Source organism: Lepidochelys kempii, chromosome 12 (genome assembly GCF_965140265.1).
Source record: "Lepidochelys kempii isolate rLepKem1 chromosome 12, rLepKem1.hap2, whole genome shotgun sequence".
In the NCBI taxonomy this organism is placed as follows: domain Eukaryota; kingdom Metazoa; phylum Chordata; order Testudines; family Cheloniidae; genus Lepidochelys; species Lepidochelys kempii.
Genome location: NC_133267.1, coordinates 23,291,985 through 23,317,969, shown reverse-complemented (window position 1 = coordinate 23,317,969; position 25,985 = coordinate 23,291,985). Strand labels below are relative to the sequence as shown.

General features: G+C 42.0%; 2 protein-coding genes across 4 annotated transcripts in view; one reads left to right on the top strand and one right to left on the bottom strand.

Moving 5' to 3' along the window:
• The window catches only part of FAAP24 (FA core complex associated protein 24), a 67,549-nt gene that overhangs the window by 12,976 nt on the left and 28,588 nt on the right, over nt 1–25,985 (bottom strand). The window contains exon 5 of one of the 2 annotated variants that reach the window (XM_073307866.1): nt 15,682–17,454. The exons of the other annotated variant lie outside the window; for it this stretch is intronic. Coding sequence (XP_073163967.1) covers nt 17,296–17,454 — 159 coding nt within the window. The 3' untranslated portion in view covers nt 15,682–17,295. Of the gene's footprint in view, nt 1–15,681; nt 17,455–25,985 lie in introns of those variants that run through there. 2 annotated transcript variants of the gene reach the window in all.
• The window catches only part of RHPN2 (rhophilin Rho GTPase binding protein 2), a 43,174-nt gene that overhangs the window by 2,044 nt on the left and 15,145 nt on the right, over nt 1–25,985 (top strand). For both annotated transcript variants that reach the window (XM_073307860.1, XM_073307862.1), the window contains exons 2-5: nt 11,459–11,574; nt 18,500–18,628; nt 22,883–22,958; nt 25,429–25,506. In XM_073307860.1, the coding sequence (XP_073163961.1) occupies nt 11,459–11,574; nt 18,500–18,628; nt 22,883–22,958; nt 25,429–25,506 (399 nt within the window). The remainder of the gene's footprint in view (nt 1–11,458; nt 11,575–18,499; nt 18,629–22,882; nt 22,959–25,428; nt 25,507–25,985) is intronic.

Here is a 25,985-nt window from a genome sequence, read left to right as displayed (position 1 = left end):
AGTCGCTCACACAGCAAGACCTGGTGCTGGACTGCCCCGTGTGAGGGTCCAGACCCGGCCTTGTGGATGGGTTAGAGGGGTCCATAATAGGCCCCTTCCCAGTGTGGACCTGGTGACACTGGCACTTTTGTGAACCCAGTACTAGTGCCTCCAATCCTGCATCTCCTCTGGCCCTTACCCCCAGTGAGGAGGATAGGGCATTGAAAAGATCTGGAGGGTCTCCGAGACCTATCTTTAATATTAAACCACTGTTGTTATTAATGTTACTTCGAATAGTACCCACAGTCCATCCATTTAGGGTCTACATTTCATGAATATTGGTTAGGGCCTGACTTATTTACTTCTCTTTTTACTCTTTGTGAGCTATTTCCTTACATATAGATGATCTGGTTTAAAGCTGAGTTAACTCTAATTAAAAGCAACTGATAAAGGGAGCTGGATCAGGAACTGCAAAGGAAATGTGATAGGGGATTTAGATTAGAGCTGAGCATTTTTAGCTTGCCAGAGACTTGACAGTAGGACCAGTGCTCAAAACTAAGCAAAGCTCTTTCTGGGTATTAGATTACATATTGAACTTGGGGCACTTTTTACTTTGGGAGTTCTTTAGAGTGCTCCCACGTATATAGGTTTCACTGGGTGCCTCTTCAGAAAGTTCTGATGCTGCCTATTCAAAGCCTATTCTGACCAAGCTCCCTGGGAAGGCAAAACTCCCCATCCGCTTCTTCACAGGGTTCAGGCTTAGGCATGAACACTTCAGATCTTGTGCTGTTTTTCTTTAAAATAATAGAATACACTGTCATTGTGTGCATTAATGTAAAATCTCAAAACTCTTTCCCCATTAGATGCCTACTACAACTGCTTATCCACCTTTTAATATTTGTTCTAATTTTGTTATGTATGTATGTTGAATCTTACTGGAAATAAGACACACATCAATGGCTTCATATTGGAATATCTAATACACATCTCTATAACTACTTTTTAAACAGAGTGGATGGTATATGAGGTGATCCACACCTGCATTACTTTTACATGGCAGTAGTTCTATTATTAAATGACAGGTTTCAGAGTAGCAGCCCTGTTAGTCTGTATCCGCAAAAAGAACAGGAGTACTTGTGGCACCTTAGAGACTAACAAATTTATTTGAGCATAAGCTTTTGTGGGCTACAGCCCATTTAATCAGATGCATAGAATGGAACATATAGTAAGAAGATATATATACACATACAGTACAGAGAACATGAAAAGGTGGAAGTTGTCATACCAACTCTAAGAGGCTAATTAATTAAGATGAGCTATTATCAGCAGGAGAATACACCCAACCCCCCCCCCCCCCCGCGCTCCTGACAGCCTCCTCCCAGGACCCCCGCCCCTAACCGCCCCCTCCGGGACCTCACACCCTATCCAACGGCTCCCTGTCCCCTGACCCCCTCCCCCCAAACCTCCGCCCCATCCAACCGCTCCCTGTCCTCTGACTGCCCCCCAGGACCTCCTGCCCCATATCCAACCCCCCCCCCGGCCCCCTTATCATGCCACTCAGAGCAACATGTCTGGGAGCCATGCCACCTGACCGGAGCCAGACATGCTGCCCTGCATGAGTGCGCAGCCCCATTGCCCAGAAGTTTGGGGTTACAAAACTAGGGTTAGAAATGCAGCTCAAACAAAACCTGAATTATACATTTTTGGCTGGGTATCTAGGTTTGGAATGAGCTGTTATTACAATGGGGATTCCCTCCAGCCATCTACTCTAGATTTTTTGAGTTTAGATTAGTCCAATAAACAAGTTTTTGAAAAAAACTGTCAACTTTAATGTGGTTGGCTGAAAGTATAAAGTCTTCAGTCCTCAACAGGTATATAAATGTAAGTGAGGAAACAATACTTCCTGTTATGCATGGGTAGAGAATACTGTCAAAGATTAGAGCCTCAGTTCCACAAAATCATTACAAATAAAAACCCCTTTCAGATTCTGGAACAGGATTAGGTTCTAAAGCAGTCAAGCCATGGAAACCCTGTGGCTGTATATATGGTCTGAAGTATGGAAATAAAATTTCATTCTGAATGGAGCCTTAAAAGGAATCTATAAAATTGAGCTGGCGATTACATTATTTGTTTGTACCCTTAGGCTTATCGTCAAATTTTTAAAGTAAAGATCTTAATTTTACACAGTACTTGTGTCCTCTAAGGCTTTAAGGACTGTTACAAATTTTGTTGGTGCATGCACATATACATTTCCAAGGATATCTTTCAAGGATACTTCCTTTGTATTAAGATCAGAAAACCACTTTAATTAAATAGCTGACTTTTAAAATCTCAAGACAGTGGAGCAAAATAGGAATATTTATTTTCTATTCAATAACACCTTTCATGAATGGATCTCAAAGCACTTTTCAAACAATGAATTTAGCCTCACACTATCTTTTTGAAGTGGTGAAGTATTTTTCCTTATTTTAAAGGCACAGAGATTGCTTCAAGGACTTGCCCAAGAACACACAGGAAGTCTCTGACACAGAGCTAGGAATAAAGATCAGATCTCCTAATACCCATCAAAGGTCTTTAATCATTTTAAGAACAAGTTTACTATACAAACAGTGAAACTTTTTTAATATATATCAGTTTATACCCTATGTCAATTTGTGGTGTTTCTGATTTTTGGCAACTCTTTTGTCATTCCCACAGAAAGCAACTTGTTTGCATAATTTGAGATAAATTGATACATCTTATTTTAATATGGACAGTGTCCTTTTACTACTAACAAGTATAAACTTAAACCTGCTTCTCCTAGCCTACCAATGCTAAACTACCATTCTTGCTTCATTAATATTCTGTGCTATGGAGGGTTCTCAGAACCCTTTTTAGCTCTGAGGCTTCTGTTGGTTTGTTTGTTTGTACTACCTTAATCTTCATTTGTTGACAAAACTTTGGACGAAACTTTCTTAAACCAAAAGTATTATTCATTTTACAGTAGGAACAAAGCATTCAGAGAGAGCATTTTAAAGCAACAAACTGCCTAGGCACATGTCTGTTTTCCCTAAAGATCCCTTGATGGTAAAAGTACTTCTTCAGATACCCCAATGGGTGCCCTGTGCCCCCACTCTAGTTCCCCCAAACAACATCTCCACTCTAGAGGGTGTAGTTTCTCTTAAACTTACCTCACTTCTTTTGATCTGCTGGGTTAATGGACCTTTTCCTCTTCTCACAGCATCTCAACTCTTAAGTGTTTGTGGAGAAGGGGCTTATCTATCTTGAGGCATTCTTTTTCCTCCTGCTTGTTTTTCCAACCCCCTATTAAACTACACCAATATATTCAGCTGGTAAACATCCCAATAACCGTGTCAACATACAGTATTCATGAATTATTACAGAACAGCTCCAATTCAGGCCCAGAGACCACATCCTGTACTTGCAGATTCAGTTATCTAGTATTAGGACTGGCTAAACATTTTCTGTTAACTGTTTTTCATATTGAACATTAATTTTTCATCTCTCTTGCCCCCGCAACAAAAAAAAATCTGAATTTTCTACAGAATTTTTTTTTTTGACCAGCTCTCCCTAGTAGACCTTGTCCAGCCACAATTTATAATAATCTTACTCTCTGTGGACTATCACAACTTATTCCCAAAGCTATCAGGAAGGTTGAAATAGAGTGATTTAAAATGCTTCTTCACCCCATTTACTGAGCATACCACTTTTGCAGCATTCCAAGCTTCTGCTGGCCTGGGAGTGACTGACCAATCTTGAGTCTTGAACTTAGATTCCTTTGTAGGTAATATATTGTGCTATAGCTGGACTAAAAGGGCAGCCAGTTTATCAAGCTGACCAGAACTTACAAATTCATTAAAGATATTTGTGTTCTTCTTACTTCTCTTTCTTAGCACTTTGTCTCTGTAAACTACTCTGACCTGATCTGACTGGATATTTGCCATACAGACCAAACAGCTGGGTCAGGGTAAAAGAAATCAGAACTTGTCAATCCTCTCCACTATGGGGAAAGGAATAAAAAACAAACAAACAAAACTCAATAAAGGTTACTGTCGATAAAGACATTTGGATCTTGATTTAAAATAGTAGGCTTATTATTTTTAATGTTTGGGGTGTTATCCTGTTTCCTGTGCCTAAGGTTTCCATTTGCTAACCTGCTACAGCTGTGCCTCCAGCAAGGCTGGTGGGGCTCTTCCAGTGATTAGTAGTCAGGTAACCATCATTAGCTTTTACATAGGAATATTCATTTGCCTGTTTGTCCTTTTTTCTTCTTTCTTGGGAAAGAGAGAAAGAATGTTGCAATGATTAGACAGAAAGAATTTACTACCTTTCACATTCTGTGTCACAGTTACTCACATGCTCATTCCCTATATGTCAGGAACACCCCAAACAGGAAAAAGAACTGAATCTCAAAGAGTGAACTAACCAACACAGATTGTCTCTTCAAGAAACTGACTTTTCTGATGCAATATTACAATTTTTGGTTTTGTTTGACAAAGATTATGTTGTGGCTGGTTGCTATAGTATAGTGTAGATTATGTTATAAACAGTTAATTCATGAGTTACCGATTTTTAAAATCTTGTATTAAACATTTGTTTTACTTTTTTTAAGTGCCCAGAGTTAAAAAAAATTAACTAAAGTAAATAATTATTTGTAAGTGCCATAACTGTTCATGGTGCAATTTCACTAAGGTTCCCTTTTTTCCCCTCTTATAGGCTTATAACTGTCATCAAAAGGTTGGCTGGAAAATTCTAGCAAATAGTGTAAACAAGAATGTAGTCTTTTCTTCTCTTGAAAGGGAAATATATTATTGGTTTGATGTTTCTAACCAGCTCTGTAAACAATTATTCTGTCTTAACATTTAGATAATGATACACAATCACTTGCAATTGGCCATTTCTTGTTTGATAGCAAAGCCTAGAAGCAACTGACAACTGGAGTATTGTGTCCAGTTCTGGGCACCACATTTCAGGAAAGATGTGGACAAATTGGAGAAAGTCCAGAGAAGAGCAACAAAAATGATTAAAGGTTTAGAAAATATGACCTATGAGGAAAGACTGGAAAAAATTGGGTTAGTTTAGTCTGGAGAAGAGAAGACTGAGAGGGGAGATAAGTTTTCAAGAACATATCTTGACAACAATAAACAATAACAAACAATAACAAAACAACAATAAAAAGTTGTTACAAGGAGGAAGGAAAAAATGTTCTTAACTCTGAGGCTAGGACAAGAAGCAAAGGGTGGTTTAGGTTGGACATTAGGAAAAACTTCTGTCTGGGTAGTTAAGCACTGGAATAAACTGCCTAGGGAGGTTGTGGAATCTCCATTACTGGAGATTTTTAAGAGCAGGTTAGACAAATACTTGTCAGGGATAGTCTTCTAGACAATACTTAGTCCTTCCATGAATGCAGGGGACTGTACTAGATGATGTCTCGAGGTTCCTTCCAGTTCTATGATTCTATATTGTCAACATCAAGTGTTTAAAAAAAAGTGAGTCTGGCCCCCAAAAGTCATGATACTCTCTCTAAAGTCATGAATTATTTGGTTTTGGTTCTCTATTTTCCTACTGTCTTTTGAGCCTTTATGGTTCATATTTCCCAGCTTTTCTATGCAACCATGCTTTTTTAAAATGAAAGCTGAGATTGTAGCTTCAAGAAAAACACAAAGTTACAAAAGATATGTGATAAAATCACAGAGTTGACAACACTGAACTGATAAAATATCAAGAGAAACTTTTGGTATTTGTAGCAGGACAAGGTATAATAATACTTATGATGTTCATTTTGCAGGCTTTGGTCCGAGTTCTACAAATACTTACTCACATGAATAACTTTACACAGAAATGTAGTCCTACTTAAGTCAATTAAACTACTTGTGTAAGTAAAGTTACACACGTGTGTAAGTATTTGCAGGATCAGGCCCTTTGCCTCCACTATGGCTTCACAAGCAGTACAGGTTACACTGGGTGGAGAAGAATGTTCTCCTTTAAGCAAGGATGCACACCCAGTTTCAACTCTGCATCACCTTCTCTAATTAGCATATCTTGGCTTACCTTCTCAATTCACATACTTACTGTATGCATCATATTCACTGACATTAATACCTCTTCTAGTTGCCAAACAGTTGAGTAATCACTAGTTTGTGTACGTCACAGCTGAATTTCTGACGCTGAAAAATAAATAATTTTTTAAGTAAAGTGCTCTGGCATCCAGCCAAATGAAGGATACTATCTGCTTTTTCATTTGGGGACCAGACCACATCTTCCCTTCTGGTCACTGCGCTCTTGCAACTATTTTCCATTTGTAAGGGTGGGCCCTGTGTTATATCTTCTTAGTCTCCAAAGAAACTACCAATATCTCATAGATTGGGGATCAAAAGGGACAGCTCACATTTTTTGCTCCAGAAATCCAATGTCTCTTCCTGGTGCTGTGTTAATAAAGCCATATTATGCATGTAAATACTTTGCAATGACGTCTACAAAAATGCCATGCGAATGACTGTTCTCACTTTCAGGGGGATATTGTAAATAAGAAGCGGGCAGCATTATCTCCTGTAAATGTAAACAAACTTGTTTGTCTTAGCAATCGGCTGAACAAGAAGTAGAACTGAGTGGACTTGTAGGCTCTAAAGTTTTACATTGTTTTGTTTTTGAATGCAGTTTTTTAACAAACAAAATCTACATTTGTAAGTTGCACTTTCACGATAAAGAGATTGCACTACAGTACTTGTATGAAGTGAACTGAAAAATACTATTTTTAAATCATTTTTACAGTGCAAATATTTGTAATAAAAATAAAGTGAGCACTGTACACTTTGTATTCTTTGTTGTAATTGAAATCAATATATTTGAAAATGTAGATAAACATCCAACATATTTAATACATTTCAATTAGTATTCCATTGTTTAACAGTGTGATTAAAACTGTGATTAATCATGATTAATTTTTTTAATCACAATTAATTGTTTGAGTTAATCGCGTGAGTTAACTATGATTAATCGATAGCCCTATTTTCTATATATTTAGTATGGATTGTTTTAGAAATTGTGATAACAGCTAGAGTGTGGATTAGGTGCTTTTAATATATATGAACTAAAAGAAATAAAACTTTAGTTATCCATTTCCAGTGTGGTTCTCCAAATGTTTTAGGGGACACACTCAGACAAAAACTCTTCACTCATTGTCCAGCCTTCAAGTCAAAACATTTTCGGTAAACCCGAAGTATGGGTAGTCTGATTAACAGATTCAGATACTCCATAACAGAAACTGATCATGTGGGTGCTATTGTGTATATTAAATAAATAAATAAATATAGTTAAATAAATCAAAAATATATTTATTTATAACTTTTTTCGTATTGCCGGTATCCAAACTGTTAAGTACTAGCAGTGCTGTGGCTGCTCTGTTTGCTTACACAACCTGCATGCTTTCAACCTGCATGCTTTCAACAGTAGTTCACACCTAGGCTTAGATGTTGGAATCTATTTTGCAGAGGGAGGTATCGGCCAGGACATGAGCGTTATCCTATGCTGTTTGTGAAACATGCCAGAGAAACTTTAGTTTTCATTTGGGCAAAGGGCAGAAATAGGAAGAAGGTTTATGTCCTAAAACTGCACTGCAAATCTGGGTCCCTGTCATGATGTGGAACTTGAATGACTTATTCTCCACAGGTTTCAGAGTAACAGCCGTGTTAGTCTGTATTCGCAAAAAGAAAAGGAGTACTTGTGGCACCTTAGAGACTAACCAATTTATTTGAGCATAAGCTTTCGTGAGCTACAGCTCACTTCATCGGATGCATACTGTGGTGAGCTGTAGCTCACGAAAGCTTATGCTCAAATAAATTGGTTAGTCTCTAAGGTGCCACAAGTACTCCTTTTTCTTTATTCTCCACAGGGGAGAATATTATCAGCTGAGTCACCTGGGGACTACTGACTGTCAGGTTTTATGTTGAATCAGGTAGTGTGCTGCTGCTTAGAGGTCTCACTGCCAACACAAATTGTGTGTTAAAGGGACAAAGTTCTGAAAGCTAACTGTTTTCAGTTTCAAAATCAGCCACGTCAGCAAGTGCCAGGATGGCCTCAACACACAGAGTAAAAATGGTGTGTCTCAATTCATGATCATCTCTCAGGCTGAATATCTCTGTGTGCTGCAGTATGTTTGAAGCCAAGACCTATTAGCTCTCTGCATTTCCTTCATTCTCTCTTGCTGAAACAAGGACATGATAATCAGCTTTCACAAATGTAGAGAGAATACAATTTAATCTGGGATCATCTCCAGAATATGCTCTTACATCAGATATTCTTAAACTTTGATGAAGTTGACGGGATACAAAATTATGCAAATGGAGACTAATTTATCTACAGGTGATAAGGCATATGAGATTTATATGCCCACCCCTCTTGCAGATGCAGAGGAAATTCACCCCAAACTGCACAGATCCCCTGAGATCTGGTGGAGATACAGGTTATCTGCACGAGGGCATTGTTCTCCATGCTGGCTCCTGTCCACCAGTGATCTGGCATCCTGATTCTAGTGGGGCCAGCCTGCCAGTGAATCCCACATAGGACTTGTCTACACTTAAAATGCTGCAGCATTTCAGGGAAGACACTACCTATGCCAATGGGAGGAGTTCTTCCATTGGCAGAGGTACTACACTTCCCCAAAAACTGGTAGCTAGGTCGAGGGGAGAATTCTCCTGTCAACTTAGCGCTGTCTACATCAGGGGTTCGGTCAGTTTAATTGCGTCGTTCGAGGATGTGGATTTTTTACACCCCTGAGCAACATAGTTATACTGACCTGATTTCCTAGTGTAAACCAGGCCATAGTCAGCAACTCCAGGACTCTGTACAGAAGGGGTCCTGCAGCAACTTTCCCCAGAAACAGACCCCTGGATCCAAGAGAGCCTTCCATCAGGGAGACAGAAGTGCAGAACAGACAGGCTGAGAGAGCACATCCAATCCTAAGTCTTGTATTCACTGGAGTAGTTAGCTCAAGTTAGTACACTTGAGCTACTGCAGTGTTCTCAATCAGGGGTATGCGTACCTCTGGGGGTACACAGAGGTCTTCCAGGGGTACATCAACTCATTGAGATATTTACCTAGTTTTACAACAGGCTACATAAAAAGCACTAGCGAAGCCATTACAAATTAAAATTTCATACAATGGGTTATACTGTTGTATATACTATACACTGAAAAGTAAGTACAATATTTATTTTCCAGTTGATTTATTTTATAATTATATGGTAAAAATGAGAAAGTGAGCAATTTTTCAGTAATAGTATGCTGTGATATTTTTATTTTTATGTCTGATTTTGTAAGCAAGTAGTTTTTAAATGAGGTGAAACTTGGGAGCAAGACAAAGCAGACTCCTGAAAGGGGTACAGTAATCTGGAAAGGTTGAGAACCACTGAGCTACTGTACTTGAGCTATCCTAACTTGAGTGAGATACAAATTAACATGGGATTTACACAGGGTGATTGGATTAGCAGAATAATTGGATGAGCTATTGCATCCCCACTACATTACTAACTTGGGCATCAGCAGGTTTCAGAGTAGCAGCTGTGTTAGTCTGTATTCGCAAAAAGAAAAGGAGTACTTGTGGCAATTAGAGACTAACCAATTGATTTGAGCATAAACTTTCGTTATTGGTTAGTCTCTAAGGTGCCACAAGTACTCCTTTTCTTTTTGGGCATCAGCATCACTCGAGCTTCAATAACTCCCCCCATGGGCCAGTAGGGTGACCAGACGTCCCGATAAAATCGGGACTGTCCCGCTATTGAGCAGTTTGTCCCGCATCCTGACCTAAGTATGGTCGGGATGCCATTTGTCCCGATATTTTGTTTTGGGTGTGGGTTTTTTTTGTTTGTTTTGTTTTGTTTTTTTGCTTAGGCGGTGGTGACAGGCAGGGGGAGCGCCTTTTCAATTGTTACACTCACCCGGCACGTCCGGGTCTTCGGCGGCACTTTGGCGGTGGACACTTCAGTTGCTGACGGGTTTCGTCGGCGTTTCAGTGGCGGGTACTTCTTTATTGGTCAGCAAGATTTATTTCCCGCTGCCGAACGTGCTGGGTGAGTGTAACAATTGAAAAGGCGCTCCCCCTGCGGTGGTCCCAATATTTTGGATTTCGCATCTGATCACCCTGTGGGCCAGCAAGGTTGAGTTTACAGCACCATTTAACTTGAGCTAGAGATTTTTGTGTGTGTGTGGATGGGAGTTGAGTTGGGGGTAACACTCAAGTTATAACTCAAGCTAACTGTGCTGTGAAGACACATTCATATTATACTCCTAAACAGGTAGTCATGTATTCTCCCTTCTGCAGACAACCAAGTCCACTCTGCTCTGAATGGAGGGAAGGCTATTTGCCAAATCATTTCCCTTTGCACAGAGTTTAGTTTTACTGCAGTTCTTCCTCTCTTCCTTCGCTGGGTATGACTACACTATGGAGACTATACTGGCATAGCTATGTTGCTGGCACAATCCCACAGTGTAGAGGCAGCCTATAGTGATGGAAGGAGATTTTCTGTTGGTGTACGAACACCACCTCCCCAAGTGATGGCAACATTCTTCCCCTGACCTAGCTGCGTCTATACGAGGGGTTAGGTTAGGTTACTCAGGGGTAAGGGGTAGGGATTGTTTACACCCCTGACTGCAATTGCTATGTCGACCTAAATGTTAAGTGTAGACCAGGCCTGACTTTTGAGCTGGGGCCTGATTAAAGGCCCAGTGAAAACAATGAAAGACTCCTAGTGACTTCAGTAGGTTTGGGATTGGCCCTTGATCTTTATTGAAAAGCTTCCCAGAAGTTTTAAGGAGGGGATTTGAATGCGAGATGAAAGTTCTTTGGCATATAGGAGGGGCAGGAAGCTCTCGGCACGTGGGGAGCAAAGAGAAGAGCAAATGAAGATAATAGTGGGACATGGATACAAAGTGCTCTTCCTGAAACTAGACTTAGACCTCTAGACAGAGGAGACTAGGGAATGAGTTAAACTGAAGAGTCCCAGGCCTTTTCAGTTACCCTTAAAATCACTTTTGTTCTTTTAAAAAACCTGATTTTAAATTAAAAAAAAACTGGCCATAATCTGTGACTTTTCATTCCTTTTACCATCATATTATGATTTTTATTATGACAATACAACATCTCTTCTCTCAGGCACACTGTTGTGTAACTTTGGAATAACTCTATGGACATCAGTGTAGTTGCTCAGGATTCACACAAACTCCATTGACATCAAGGAAGTAACTAAATTGACTGCAGGGTAACTGAGAAAACGTCATTGTGAGCCGAGTTGTTTTTTTTTAATTTGTGAATAAACTTTCTTAGGTTTAAAATAAAGGACACTCTTTAATCAAATGGCTTTATGTATCATGCTTTATAGATTAAGATTTTCATATCCAAGTCTTTGAAATCAGTGTTATTCAGTTTTTTGTTTCGCTCTTCTGTTGTCAGCTTCTTAAAAATAATTTGCTTCCTTTATTCTAGGGATGTAACCCCTTGGCTGAGACTGGCCGAAGCAAACTGCAAAATCAAAGAGCTGCGCTAAACCAACAGATCCTGAAAGTAGTAAGGTTGAGAACTGGTGCTGAAAATCTTTTACGGTATGTTTCCACCACTTTACTATTTTTCTGTCTAAAGCAACAAAATGTTTTTTATTCTTTCTGCAGGGGTGTCCTTCCATTCTCAGACAGCTGCCTCGCTGCTCCCATAACTTGCTGAATAAAGTGCAGCTGGATGTTTTGCTAACAGCCTTATTTAATGTTTTTATGCCCCATCTCTATAAAGTCATTAACTGTTATATTATGTTTTTATGTTTTCAAAGTGCATTTTGAAAGCCACTGCTTTGCAGAAAAAGGGCATTGCACTAGACCAGGGATAGGCAAACTTTTTGGCCTGATGGCCACATTGGCATTGCGAAACTGTATGGAGGGCCGGGTAGGGAAGGCAGTGCCTCCCCAAATAGCCTGACTCCGTATCCGCCCCTCCCACTTCCTGCCCCCCTCAGAACCACCAACCCATCCAACCCGCCCTGCTCCTTGTCCTCTGACTGCCCCCTCCCAGAACCCCCAGCCTGTAACCGCCCCCCGGGACCTCACCCCCTATCCAACCCCCCCCCCCGCTCCCTGTCCCCTGACTGCCCCCCTGCCCTCTATCCACACCCGAGCTCCCTGACAGCCCCTCCCCCCCCAGGACTCCCATGCCAATCTAACCCCGCCGTTCCAAGTCCCCTGACTGTCCCGATCCCTATCCACACCCGCACCCCTGACAGGCCCCCTTGGGACTCCCATGCCTATCCAGTGCCCCCTGCTCCCTGTCCCCCGCCCCATCCTGTCCTCTGACTGCCCCTGGGACACCCTGCCCCTTATCCATCCCTCCCCCCGCCCCCTCATCATGCTGCTCAGAGCAGCAGGAGCTCGCAGCCCCGCTGCCTGGCCGGAGCCTGCCACGCCGCTTGCGCTGCCTGGCAGGAGCGGTGGGCCAAAGTGCTGGCGGTGCGGCACGCTGAGGCTGCAGGGGAGGGGAGACAGTAGGGGAGGGCTAGCCTCCCTGGCCGGGAGCTCAGGGGCCGGGAGCTCAGGGGCCAGGGTGGGTCCCACAGGTTAGATGTGGCCTACGGTCCGTAGTTTGCTCACCTCTGCACTAGACTCAAGTTGTTAAATGACTTTGTATGAAGACTGCTGAAATTATCCTAAATCAGTTTTTGCTAGAGTCTTTCATTAGATCATGGTTGTTATCATGATGCCTGCTTGTAAAGGAAGCAAGTGAACACTTTTCTGAATATTAATTGTCTAAGAGTGTGATCCCCACAACACAGATCTTCCCAGGATCCTTCAGATTTGTGGCCCACTGGCACAGGGGCTCACCAGCGGAATTGTGAGCTAGTGAACAGCAGGCAGTGTGGCATATGGCTGACTGCTGCTAGCTGTTGCTCATTCAGGACCTATGTCCATTGTGCCCCTTTAAATTCCGTAGGCTTCATTGTGACATGACCTGGAAGAAGAGGGTGGAGTAGACCACATCTGAGAGGCAGTGACTGACTTGGTCAGCAGGCTGGATGTTGCAGTGGGCCAGATTTTTGCGGGGTTGAAGGCAAAATTTTCCTGGACCTGGGCCCCATGGTAAAATTTTCAAAAGTGCATCAATGACTTACCTAAGTCCCATTTTTAGAAGTCACTTAGGTATTTAGGAGCTTAAGTCCCATTGACTTTCAATGAGACTAAGGGCTTGTCTACACATAAACCACAGGTATACTGCTGCAGCGCTTCAGTGAAGATGCCATCTATGCTGATGGGAGGGGTTCTCCCATTGGTGCAGGTATTCCACCTCCCCAAGAGGCAGTAGCTAGGTTGACAGGAGAATTCTCCCTCTGACCTAGTGCTGTCTAAACTGGAGGTTAGGTTGGTTTAACTGTGTTACTCAGGGGTGTGGATTTTTCACACCCGAGTGACATAGTTATACTGACCTAATTTCCTAGTGTAGACCAGGCCTTAGACTCCTGAGAGCCTAAAAGTGACTTTTGAAAATTGGACTTAGGAAAATCAATAGGAGCTTTTAAAAATTGTACCCCATCACAGACTGAATCCACTCCCGGAGTTTCTGCAGGTGCCTGCTATAAAGGTTCACTGGTCTGCAATGCCAGTTTCTGATTCTGAAAGGAAAAAATGCTTTCTACCTTGATGGCATAAAATGATCTCTGGGCTTCCCCTGGTTTGTGTGAAACCCCGTGTGCTATCTAGAGTAAAGTATATGAACATCTGTAAAGTATGAACTTCCTTTTGTGCACTTGCTTTTTGAGATTCTGTCTTTCCACTTTGGTTTCCTTTAGTTCTCTGAGTTATTTATCTTAAAAATCTGACCTTGCAATGTTTATGGGGAAACCCCATAGCTGGTCTGTGGTGGGGAGGGGATTTCTGTTTCATTTGCCTGCTGCTGGAAGGCTTTTCTTCTTTATTAAAAAAAGAAAAAACAAAGAAACAAACCATTTATGTAGACCCTACCTGTGTCTGCCTTGCAGTACAAGCCTTGTATTGTCCCATACCATCTAACCCTACGACTGGCTGTTCTAGTCGCTATTTTCCCCCAACAGCTCTCTCTCCTGCTATTTGTGGATGAGGATTTCTCCTTGGTATTTAAAACTGCTTCATATGGTGTCTTTAATCTGCCATGACTGGAGAATCTATGGGTTTGTGGAGAGTTTTCAGTGTCCAATACAAGAATCCAGTCAATGTGATTTCTTCAGAGAAAATTACACATGTAACTCTACTTCTCTGAAGCATGACTTCTTTGACTAGATTCCCACTTGCCCATCCACCTGCCTTACCCCTCAGATGTTGGAAGTGACAGATGCTCAGGGGCATATCCTCAGCTAGTGTAAATCATCCTGACCCCTTTGACTTTCATGGAGCTAGACAATTTACACTAGTTGGGGATTTTTTGCCTCTCAGTGACTGACTTTTATTTTAGTGCGTATCTTACCATAGGTATGTTTTTTGGCTGTGTATTTTGCTTAAAATTTGTAGATCTGTCTGTTTCATGCTCAACAAAGAGCTGTCCTGTAGGCCACTGAGGTAAGGGCATTGAGTTGCAGAATTGGGTTCCCTGACTTTACATGTTATATGTAACTCGCACATCTCCTGAGTGTGGTGTTCTGTCCCCTCTAGTGGTACCGAGACCACTTGGAGATTAATGAGTCTCCTACAGCTTCAGTTAAGAGCCATGTGACTTTTACCTCATGCAGTAGAGGCTCATGCATTTAGCTTCAGAGGTCCTATGATTAATCCCACCACAGACAACCGGGGTCTGTCTGTGTTACATATATATACAAATACCTCCATTGAAATGCTGTCACTTATGGTGTATTAGGGAATACCACAAATGCCTGTTCTTAGATGGAGGGAAATATTAACCTTTTGGCTGCCTGGCACCTCTCTACATCTCCTTGGCTAAACCCACTATTCACTTTGAGTTGCACCTCCTTTAAAATAACGCTGCGGTGGCTGACACTCAACGAGCCAGGAGTAAACCTGTCTCAAATTAGGGCTTCAGGGGACTCACTATGTGGACCAGGCGGAATGACGTCTGCTTCCTCTCTTGAGAAGGGGATGACAGGGGATCCCAGAGAGGACATAATTCCCCCTTACCACAGGAAAAAACTGCATTCACTGTGGAGCTCAGGTGCCCATGGGGCAGCAGCCATGCTGGCTGTTTTCTGCTGCCCACAGAAGTAACTACTTCTAAATATATTTGAAAAGAGGAGTTTTATTAAAAGCAAAGAATCTGGGATCAGTTACCCTGATAGAGACATTTGGCAGAATAATTAAAATATAGTTTCCTGTTTACTTTTCTGCTGAATTTCCAGAAAAAGATATAAAATGGACATTTTATCTATAAAGAACCCTCGGTGAAAATTCAAATCCAAAGGGGACACAGTCAATACTGACAGGCTGGCCCAATATTTCATTTGATTTTTTTTTTGTACAGGTTTTCAAACTCCATGTAAATCTTGGAGTTTCTTTCTTCCAAAGCAAAATCATAACAGAAACACAGTGCTAGACGCCCAGCCTCACTCCTAATGCAGTCTCATAGCAACAAACTAACAGCACAGGCAATGAAACAATGGAGGAAGTGATTTTTGGTTTTCATGAAACCCAAATCCAGTTTTAAGCTTACAAGCGGTAAGAGCTCTGTGTAGCTTGAAAACTTGCCTCTTTCAGCAACAGAAGTCCAATAAAAAGACATATAAGTCCAATAAAAGATATTTTCTCACCCACCTTGTCTCGAGGGATAGCTCAGTGGTTTGAGCATTGGCCTGCTAAACCCAGGGTTGTGAGTTCAATCCTGAGGGGGCCGTTTAGGGATCTGGAGCAAAAATTGGGGATTGGTCCTGCTTCAAGCAGGGGGTTGGACTAGATGACCTCCTGAGGTCCCTTCCAACCCTAACCTTCTATGAATCTAATATCCTGCGATCAACATGGCTACAACAACACTGCAAAGAAGAGTTACTAAAACCAACAGTGTGGAAAAGTGATTGTAAAATGAGGGGGAACACACCTTTCAAATATTCTGGTGGGTATGAGCAGTGTTCCCTCTAATGTTTCCCTATTGGTGCACATAACAACATTCATGTGGCGGGGATGAGGCCAAGGGGTTTGGAGTGTGGAAGGGGGCTCAGAGCTGGGGCAGAGGGTTGAGGTGTGGGGGGTGTGATGGCTCCAACTGGGGATACAGGATTTGGGGTGGGCTGGGGATGAGGGGTTTAGGGTACAGGCTGGTGGGGAGAGAGAACTTCTCCCAGCTCTCTCTTACCACAGCAGCACCTGGGCTGGAGGGGAGAGGTACCTCTCCCCACCGCAGCAGCTCCGGGGCTGGGGGCTGCGGGATAGGCCCTCTCCCCCAGCCCCGGCAGGTCTGGGCCGGGGCTGGGTTGGGGCTGGGGGAAGGGTGCCTCTCCCCCTGGCCACAGCAGGTCCTGGCCAGGCTGGGGGAGAGGCATCTCTCCACACCGCAGCCCTGAGCACCTGCACGGCACTTAATAGGCTGCTGCGCGGCCGCACAGTTTAGAGGGAACTTAGGGTGTGAGTTTTCATCCACTTTCTGATACCGTCCTCTTCTTCACCATGGAATCGGATTGCTTAATTTCTCTTGATTGCTTAATAACTAGTCTTATAATTAGCAGAGTCATTTAAATAAAAGTTACAAATTTGCCACATTTCTTTTCTGAATTAAGATGTGTTAAATTGATGTTAACACTGATTTCAAAGTAACATCTCTCATATTTATTAACAAGAGTAATTGAAATCTTACTGAAAAGGACCTGGGCCTGCATTCCTTCCCCAAGCAGAGCTCTTAGGCCAGTGTTTTTAAAAATGGTCACTGAATCTGGTTGTGTTAATTTCTGGGTGCCCAACTTGGGGCTAATTTTCAGAAGAGCTGAGCACAAATGAACGCCATGATTTCTCAACTGAACGGTGATGTTCTGCTCCTCTTAAAAATCAGCCCCAAAGCGTCTCAACCTGGGATCCCAAAAAGAGGCACCCAAAATCAGTGTCTACTTTTTGAAAATGCAACTGCTGCTGACTTCAGTAGGAGCTCTGGCTAAGTAAGGAGTGTAGGATTGGACCTAATTCTGGTGTGTGTGTGTGTACCATGTAATTAAAGTCCAAGTACATCTCTAAAATCAAATTGCATCAAAACATATTCAATTAGACTATTTAAATGTACGTCATTTGTAGGTGCTGTGAGGTAAACAACTGCTCCCAGGGCAAACTGTATTTCAGACTCATTTCTAGGTATGCCGCTGGATGATAGTTCAGATAGTTGGACTAACTCAAAGTGTTCCTCAAGCGAAAAGAAATCAAAGATTGAGATTTTATTTGCATTTCAGCAGACTCCAGAAGCAGCAAGCCAGTCTTTTGTCCACAGGAAGCCTCTCTTAACGCAGTTTGAGGAAAAACTGGAAATGCTGGTTCCTTTATTACTGGCTGAAACACAAGTAAAATAATGAGACATTTATACTTCCACAGAGAATTATGGGTTAGCAGGTGTGTCCTAATCTAAGTTGGAATGTTTATATAGCAAATACTGATCTTGTTAACTAATAATTCTATTGGGTTATTGACTATTTGGTTATATGGACCAAAGTTCAGAGTATCAATCCATAAGCAAATAAGCAATTGTTCAATCTTAACTTTTTAATGGAGTTTTGTGTTGCCAGCTAATTGTTTATCTTAAAACAGCACTTACGATAAATAACATGAGATTTCTGGGTACTACACAGTATTGCGTTGCTTATATGATGATTCATGCTAGAAGCAGGTGTTAATATAGCTACACCCAGAAATATTCAAATAGAAACATGTGCAGAAATGCTTTAGGGGCTACATTTAAAGACATATCTATTATGCTAATGGTATAAAGGGATGCTATACCTATACATGAATTGCAAATGGAAGAAAATGATTATCCCCAGACACATCAGAAAAACAGAACTAAAGGGAAGTCACATCACATTCTTCTTGTGAGGAGAAAAATGTCTTGTTTTTGTTTTAGGAAAATAGAACTAACAGTAATCATACCAGATGATGAATACATTGTCCAGTGACTATAATGGTGGGAGAGAGGGGTTTAACCAAAGTTAGACATGTACTTTTTTCTTTACAGCTCATTTTAGGAGAAAGCCTTGTAATCAACTCAGATTTTTATTTTCAGAATATAATTAAGATGTAAACCCTTCTGTTTCACTGTTAATTTGTCCTCCAAGTTAAATCTTAAAATCAGTCCAAAAAGATCAGCACATAGCAAACCTGTTAAGTGTCTGCACGCTCTTTTGTATCTGAAACCTATTCCAAGTTCTGTCTTGGCAGCAAATCAAATAAATTCTGAAACTCGAGTTCTCATATCATCTCTTAAGAAAAAAAATCTTAAAAATGATGGGAATGCCAGTAAGGGGGCTCAACGAAACTGGTGTACAATACGGAGCCTATTCTCTGGGCAGTCACTAAGGGGCATATCTCTTTCTCTTTGCAGAGCAACCACCAACAACAAAGTGCGAGAGCAGGCACTTCTGGAACTGAGTTTTGTAAACTCAGACCTGCAAATCTTAAAGGAGGAATTAGAAGGACTTAATTTCTCAGTGGAGGTTTATCAGAACACAGAGTAAGTGAAAATCTACTCTATTATCAACCCACCTTTTGTTTACAGCTGGAAATAAAGCTGGTGCTGGATGAGTGTGAATGCTGGATAGTAATTACATGAAAAAATTGTGAATAAAGAACATGATAGAAGGAGAATATACTTTCTCTTAATCAACAGTCTGACCACATAGTCTGTATATTTGTCTCTCTCTGTGTCTGCCTGAGCTGCCGCAGTGCCTTATTGGAGTTGTAGTTCCAGGTCCCTCATGCCTCCATTCTCCAATATGGACCTTGCTTCAGGCCTGACTACATCTCACATGATGCATCGCAGTCTCTCCCTGTGGCTAAGCTGCTACTGCGGTGCATGAGACCCTGCAGAGGTTCAGCCGCCGGTAGAGAGCAGGCGAGCAAGGCCCATAGAGGAAAATAGGGGCAGCTCCCATTAAACACCGCAGCAACTCAGGCGGACACAAAGATTAATATTGTCCTGATGTGAACTGAAACATATTGGTTTTCCCAAAGGAAAATTCTGCCAAAATCAAGTTTTCCATAGAAAATTTTGACACAAATCTCATTTTCTGAGGGGAAAATGTTTTTTGTTCAGATTTTTTCCACCCTCTCAAACATGCACAGGGAGTGCAGTAGGGAAAATGAAAGTGACAGCTGCAGTAGTGACAGAAGGGGGAGCAGGTTTGTGATAGTCTCCAGAAGCACATACATAGCCCACCTCTCCATCCTCCCTAGCAAGTCCTTTAAGATAATTTAAAACATTCTGCTCTTCGATGGTGAAGACCAGTGTTCCCTCTAATTTTTCCCACCCATGTGCGGAATGAATTTTGTTATGTGCACCAATATGAAGGTGATGTGTGACACATTACCTTCATATTGGTGCACATAACAAAATTTATGTGGTGGGGATGGGACCAAGGGGTTCGGAGTGTGGGATGGGGCTCAGAGCTGGGGAAGAAGGTTGGGGTGTGAGGGCTCTGGCTGGGGATGCGGGCTCTGGGGTTGGGCTGTGGCTGAGTCCACGCTGGTCTGGGCTGTGCCACCCTGGCCACGCCTGGGGCCAGGCTGCTCCGAGCCATGCAGCCCTGGCTGCGCCCGGGCCCAATCCAGCTGAGCCGCCCTGGCTGCGACAGGTCTGGGCCACAGGCTGAGTTGGAGCTGGGGCAGGGGTGCCCCTCCCCTGGCACGTTGGGGGCCGGGCGAGGGATGCCCCTCCCCCACCGGGGCAGGTCCCTGCTCCGGGCGAGTTCACTGAGTGCCTGTGTGGCGCTAAATGGGCTGCTGTGTGGCCGCACAGTTTACAAGGAATTTAGGTGAAGACCTAGGTTTTGGTGAAGATCTTGTGGCTGGAACAGTGGCCTTCGGACTGTCATTTTAGTTGACCTCCTTTGAACTATTTCCTACATTTCCAATGATGTTCATATTATAAAGAACTCCAAACTGCAGGCATTATGTTATGTACAGTTTAACCAAGTCTGCATAAAGGACACATCAGTATTTCATGTGTCAAAGAGTGGCACTCTTTCTCCATATCTATAGACCATATACTCCCCTCCACTTATGCAGTGCAGAGAAAAGGGGAAAGTCCCAAAGAATGCTAAGAAGAGGGAAGCCATGTAGGGGAAAAGGGGAGTATAGGCATATTACTACCTCAGTGACAACCTGTGTCCCCTCTGTGACTGCTGCAGAGAGAGCAGAGCTCTCAAAGAGCTGTATTTCTTAGGAGGGCTATATGCCCTTCTTTCCTGTTTTAGGCATGATGTGAACCACATGTTCGCCAGTTGACAGGGATCTCTTGTTGGTTAAAGGATATAATAATGTGTCTTTATACAACTCTGGTTGACCATCCTTGAAGAATGGATACAACTTTGGGCACTTTTTGTACAGAATAGACACCAGAAAGTGGGATAAGACAGGTAAACCTGTCAAGCAGATCTGTTTCTAAACAGAGGGCCATATTCTCCCTCCACTCATACCTGTGCAACCCATACAGCAAAAACTGAGGGCAAAATCTGGCCCAGAAAGTTTCTGAGATGGTCACAGGAATCCTGAAAATGCAAATACCACTTGTTTCTTTGTCTTCCTATTGCATATTATACACTTGTTCAGGAGGTGGGAGGAGAGTTTGCCCTGAGCATGTACATGAGAATACCCCTGTAGCCATAAAAATGCTCCTAGCGTGCCTGTGGGCCAATCCTTACTCTGTGGTCAAAGGATATTTTTCAAAACTGTGTGTCACACACCCAGTATATAAGAATAGAGAAGACTATTATTTAATCTATGGGTGTGGCACTTCAGTAGCTAAAAGCAGATATTGAATTTCTTTACGTTCATTTTAGAGTTGGCAGAAACACTGGTGTCCAGGGAAATTGTACACAAGCGTGGCTGCTTAATGAAGATGGATCATGAAAGAACATATTCAATCAATATTAAATCAATATGTAATATTTTTAGTATCTTGGCTTTTATCAGATTATTTTTCAAAGGTAACTGCTGTAAAAGCATTAAAATAACAGTTCTTTCCAATATTTGGTTACATTAGATGTGTTGCACCCTCAAGTGTGTGTGTGGGTGTGTGTATTTGTGCCCCACTACCAGGGAGAACAGTTTTAAACTCCATCAGGGGAGCCCCCTGCAAATGCTGCCCAGTAGGTGAGCTGAATAAGCGCTGCTCCTTGGAGCCCTGCCTTCTTTCTGGATTGCACCAGCCAGCTCTAGGGACCTTCTTATGCTAAACTGGAGTTGTGAGTAGATTGCACTACTGCTCCCCTGGCAGACTTTTCACCACCAGGGACATGCATCCCAGGTTCTGCTGGCTTTGCTGATGGAAACCTGTGAGTGAATCACTCCCACAGTATTTCATAGTGAAAAAAGTCAGTTAAGTGTTTGCTGGAAAAAGAAAAGATCAGATAAACATATCCAGATGCCAAGGACACTTTTTTTTCAAACAGACACTATTCCATCTTTCCTACTCAACATGTTGTAAATAATAACTGGAAGAAATCCTGAAATCAAATTCTCTGTTTGAAATAGGACATTTTGCTTAGGAAGAGTGGTGAAGACAGATTTCACAGTTGGGACCAAATGCTCATGATCTCCTTATTCATATGAGTAGTCCCACTAGCAAACAATAGGATTACTCTTATAATATGAGCAGGATTTGGTCCTTGATCAAGAGTTTTATTTTCCTTGAGGATCAAGGGGTTTTTGTTTTTGGTTTTTTTTAACATTGCCTTCTTGTATCTTATCACCCTCTGTGGAGATGCTTCTCAGGGTTGAATTCTTCCCCCACCCTAACATTTTCTAAAAGTTAAATACACATGATGCAGTGGTTCTCAAACTTTTTACTATCAGGCTCCACTTACATCAAAACCAGTGAGCTCAGGCCTCACTTTACAATGTGCTAGAGACAATTTATGTATATCAACCATTGATAAACTAGTAGAATATTGAAGCATATGGAATTATCATAGCCCTTACTTGTGTATGTCTCTCTGCAGTGGTTGGTTTCTGCACATGTGGTTTATCCAGAGGTGGAAAGATTGATCCAAACTGATACAGACAAGTGATCTGTCAGTCCTCACTTTCTGTTTCCTTGGCCCCCTCTTCCTCTGGAGGAACAATGGCTCAAGGGCAACTCTCATTCCCTTCAGACTCTTTCCCTTTGAGCTTCCATCCCTATGCCTATTCCCCGATTCTGTCCCTCTCACCACACTGCCAAATGCAGCTGGCTTCTGCCTCCTCCTCTCCCAGTGGTTTATTCTGGCTGGGCGCCAGCAGGGAAGATAGAGGAAGGAAAAAGAGACCAGACAATCTTCCTTCATTCCGTACTCACATCACAGAGGCCCGTGGGGGCCAGAAGGAGTAATTGTACAGAGAGAGTTTAAACTCCATGGGAATCAAGAGCTCCCCCTGTCCACAAAAATGTTATTGGAGTCTCCAGATAAAATCTCACACACTGCGGCTGTTTACTTCACTTCTGTCATTCCTGAAATAGGAGCATTCATGTTTGGGTTTTATAATAATTTTTTTAAAATAAGGAAAATAACTTGTGTGGGACAGAACAGTCTGTGTAAAGGGAGCATTATACAATTCTGAAATGCTTAAAGCCTCCTAGTGCAAATAAAAAGGTGCATGTTACATATGTTGCCATCAAGAGACACAGCTCCTTCTGTCTATGGTCACATGGAACAAGACAGGTAATTTTGCCAACAGAACAATAGAAAATAAGGAGTTAACTTTCTGTTTGTCTTTTCTTTTGCCACAGAGAGACTTTTAGCATTCCCCTGATACCACTTGGCCTGAAGGAGACTAAAGAAGGGGACTTTACAATCCCTCTCAAGGTAAGTTTCGAAGATACAGATTTTAGAATCAATATTTAACATGTAACACTGCTGTTATGTTTGAAGGTGTACAGCATTGTGTGCAAATTCTAAACATATTTTTATGCTTTATTTGCACTAATCTGACCAAGAACCAAGAATTTAGCACACCAAGAATTATCAAGGATTTGAGATCAGTTATGTCCTTCAGAAGATCTTTCCCAGTGACTTCAGTGGATTGATTCTTGATTTACATTTGTGTGAAAGCAAGATCAGGCCCACTATCGAAGGCTGGGGAGGCTAAGCCTCCCCTAACCCAGGCCATGGCCCCACCTACACTCTGGCCCGAGGCCCTGCTCTTGCTCCCTCTCTCCCCCAAAGCTGGTGGGGTCCCAGTCAGGGGTGGCTTGGGCCAGCTGGGGGTAGGACAGGCTGGCATGGGGTGACTGGAATGGGCGGGCTGGAGCTCCTCTGGTCATTATGTGGGGGGGGCCCTCGGGCAGAAGGGGCAGGGCTGGGGAATATTGGGGTTCACCCGCTGCCCATGCCCACTGTTTTATGGCCCAGCTAGTGATGGTGATGCTGATAATAATAACAACCATTTATTGCTTGTACACTGCCCACACTTGTACTTGGTGCTCTACAATACAAATTAAACAAGGTCCCTGTCCAGATGTTACAGTCTAAATGAAGACCAATTAAATAATCTGGGTGTACTCACCTTTCTCCCCCTACCACCACGGCAGCTGGGGGATGGTTTGGCACCCAGGAAGGTAGTTCCAGTGTATTCAAGTGATTCTGATTTAGACTAAGATTATTTTCTGCTGGGGAGGGAACATGGCCAGAGCATGCTATGCCTGGGGGCAGGAAGAGGCTGTGGTGCAGAAGCAGCTATGACAGCTCTGCACTAGGGGAATACCCAGCTAGGACAGGGGAAGTCCCAGTTATCCCTGTATGTCAGCGTTAAGGGGGCTTTATGATGCAAAATAGTTTTACTGGGTCCAAGGATCAGACCCATAGAGTGGATCCAGTTTGCTCCCAGTTACATAGGTGTAGCTGCCAGTGCAGTCACATGAAATTGCACCTGATAGAACTGAGAGCAGAATTTGGCTCCTACAGAAAATGTAGTCTTTAACATTGTTTCAATTAAAAGGGCTTTGTTACTTCTATGTTTTGATTAGTTATGTGATATAATTTTCTGTGAGCATGATAAAGATCATCTTTGGGGCACACAAAGTTTATGTCTGTTATGGATATTTATTCAGGTGAGCTCAGCTGTGTTCAGCATATCTGTATTTGAATTAGATGATGAAATCCATGGAAGAAGGCTTTCTTTGCCAGAGGCAGTGAAATGAAATCCATGGAAGAAGGCTTTCTTTGCCAGAGGCAGTGAAATAAAACAATCAGGAATAATTCTCCATGGAGCAAGTAAACAGCAACTGTTTTACCAAGCCAAGAACCACTTGGATTCAGAGCTTTACAAGGGACTTTAATCTGCATTCTTTCAAGCAAAACTCTTGCTGACTTTAATGAGAGTTTTAGAAATGAGTGTATGTTTGGAATCACGGAGAATTCTCTTTGGGTTTTCATTGACAGCTACTGTACAAGTTCTGCATGCTACTTAGTGGGAAATAGCTGTTTAAATCAGGAAGAAAGCTCTTTCTCAGTACTACTTTGGATCCTTTTTGAACTTTACAGCTCAGAGGATGAATTGTAAAGCTGGTGTAAGCTAAACTCCCTTATGCTAATTAAGACTCCCACATACAGACTCCTCCCTTAGCTCTGTATACCCCCAGTCTCCTACTGTGGGAGTCTAAGTTGGTGCATCTAACCATGACAAGGAGCCAGAAGAAGGCGTAAGCTGAAAAAACCCACATCCTACTTTAACTTACCCCTTGAAGTCAATGGAGTTACACTGAAGTAAAATGAGAAAATCAGCTCCCCTTTTACTAACTTAAACTCTCTTAGACATCACTTAAGAATTTGGCTCCACTTCTTCATCTGTAGGTTATTCTTGATTGGCCATATTCTGCTGTCATTTATAGCAGTTTAGTTTCATTAAACTCAGTGGAGTTTCACCAGTATAACTAAGAGCAGAATTTGGCACAATATCTTTCTATTAATGAATTTGCATGATCATTTGACTCCCTTGTTTTGTATTTAATTGGTTCAGGTGTCATTTTCAAAACTATTAACTGCAGTTTGAAAAAAAAGTGGAGAAAATATTATAGTTGTGTCGAGTCCACTACACAAGATTGGGTTTCTTATATTTGATACAAGATGAAGATATTACCTTGAAATCTTGTCTGTTATAGTTTTTCCCCTCTTTTGAAAATCTGACATATATAAATACAACACCATTTATTACTAATGAGTAGAAACTTTGCAAATCATGAAATTTTTGAATATTCAGGGCACTGTTAATGTTTGCGGAGAAATCAAAGACTTTGGCCTGAAAGAGTAAGGGTATTCCACATTTTATTTTGTTTAGGACTTTATCCTGGAACATTACAGTGAAGACAGTTCTGACTATGAAGATGAAATAGCTGATCTTATGGATTTGAGACAAGTAGGTTTGATTGTGCATGTTAATTCTCTTTGTGACTATGCCACCATATCCAGTTTTAATCTTGCAGATTTTTATTAATAATGTTCATATATGGTTAGATTGTGGCACTTTTACTGATTAATACTTTGCTCCAGGTTACCTTACTTCCACTTATTTCCGCTCCCAAGATATATAAAATGACAGCCTCCATATCCCAAGGACTCTATAATGCAACATTTCCATTAGTGATTTGGAAGTCTCACTGATAAAATTTGCAAATGACAAAGATTGGCAGAGTGGTAAATAATGAGGACAGGGTAGTCATAAGGTGTGATTTGTATCACTTGGCAGCTGGGGCCCATTCAAACAAAATGGGTTTCAGTAAGTTGTATGCAGAGTTGTACATCTAGGAATAAGGAATGCAGGCCATACCTATAGAATGGAGGGAGAGGGAGGACTGAAATATGAAAAACAGTGATATTGAAAAGGATTTAGGGGTC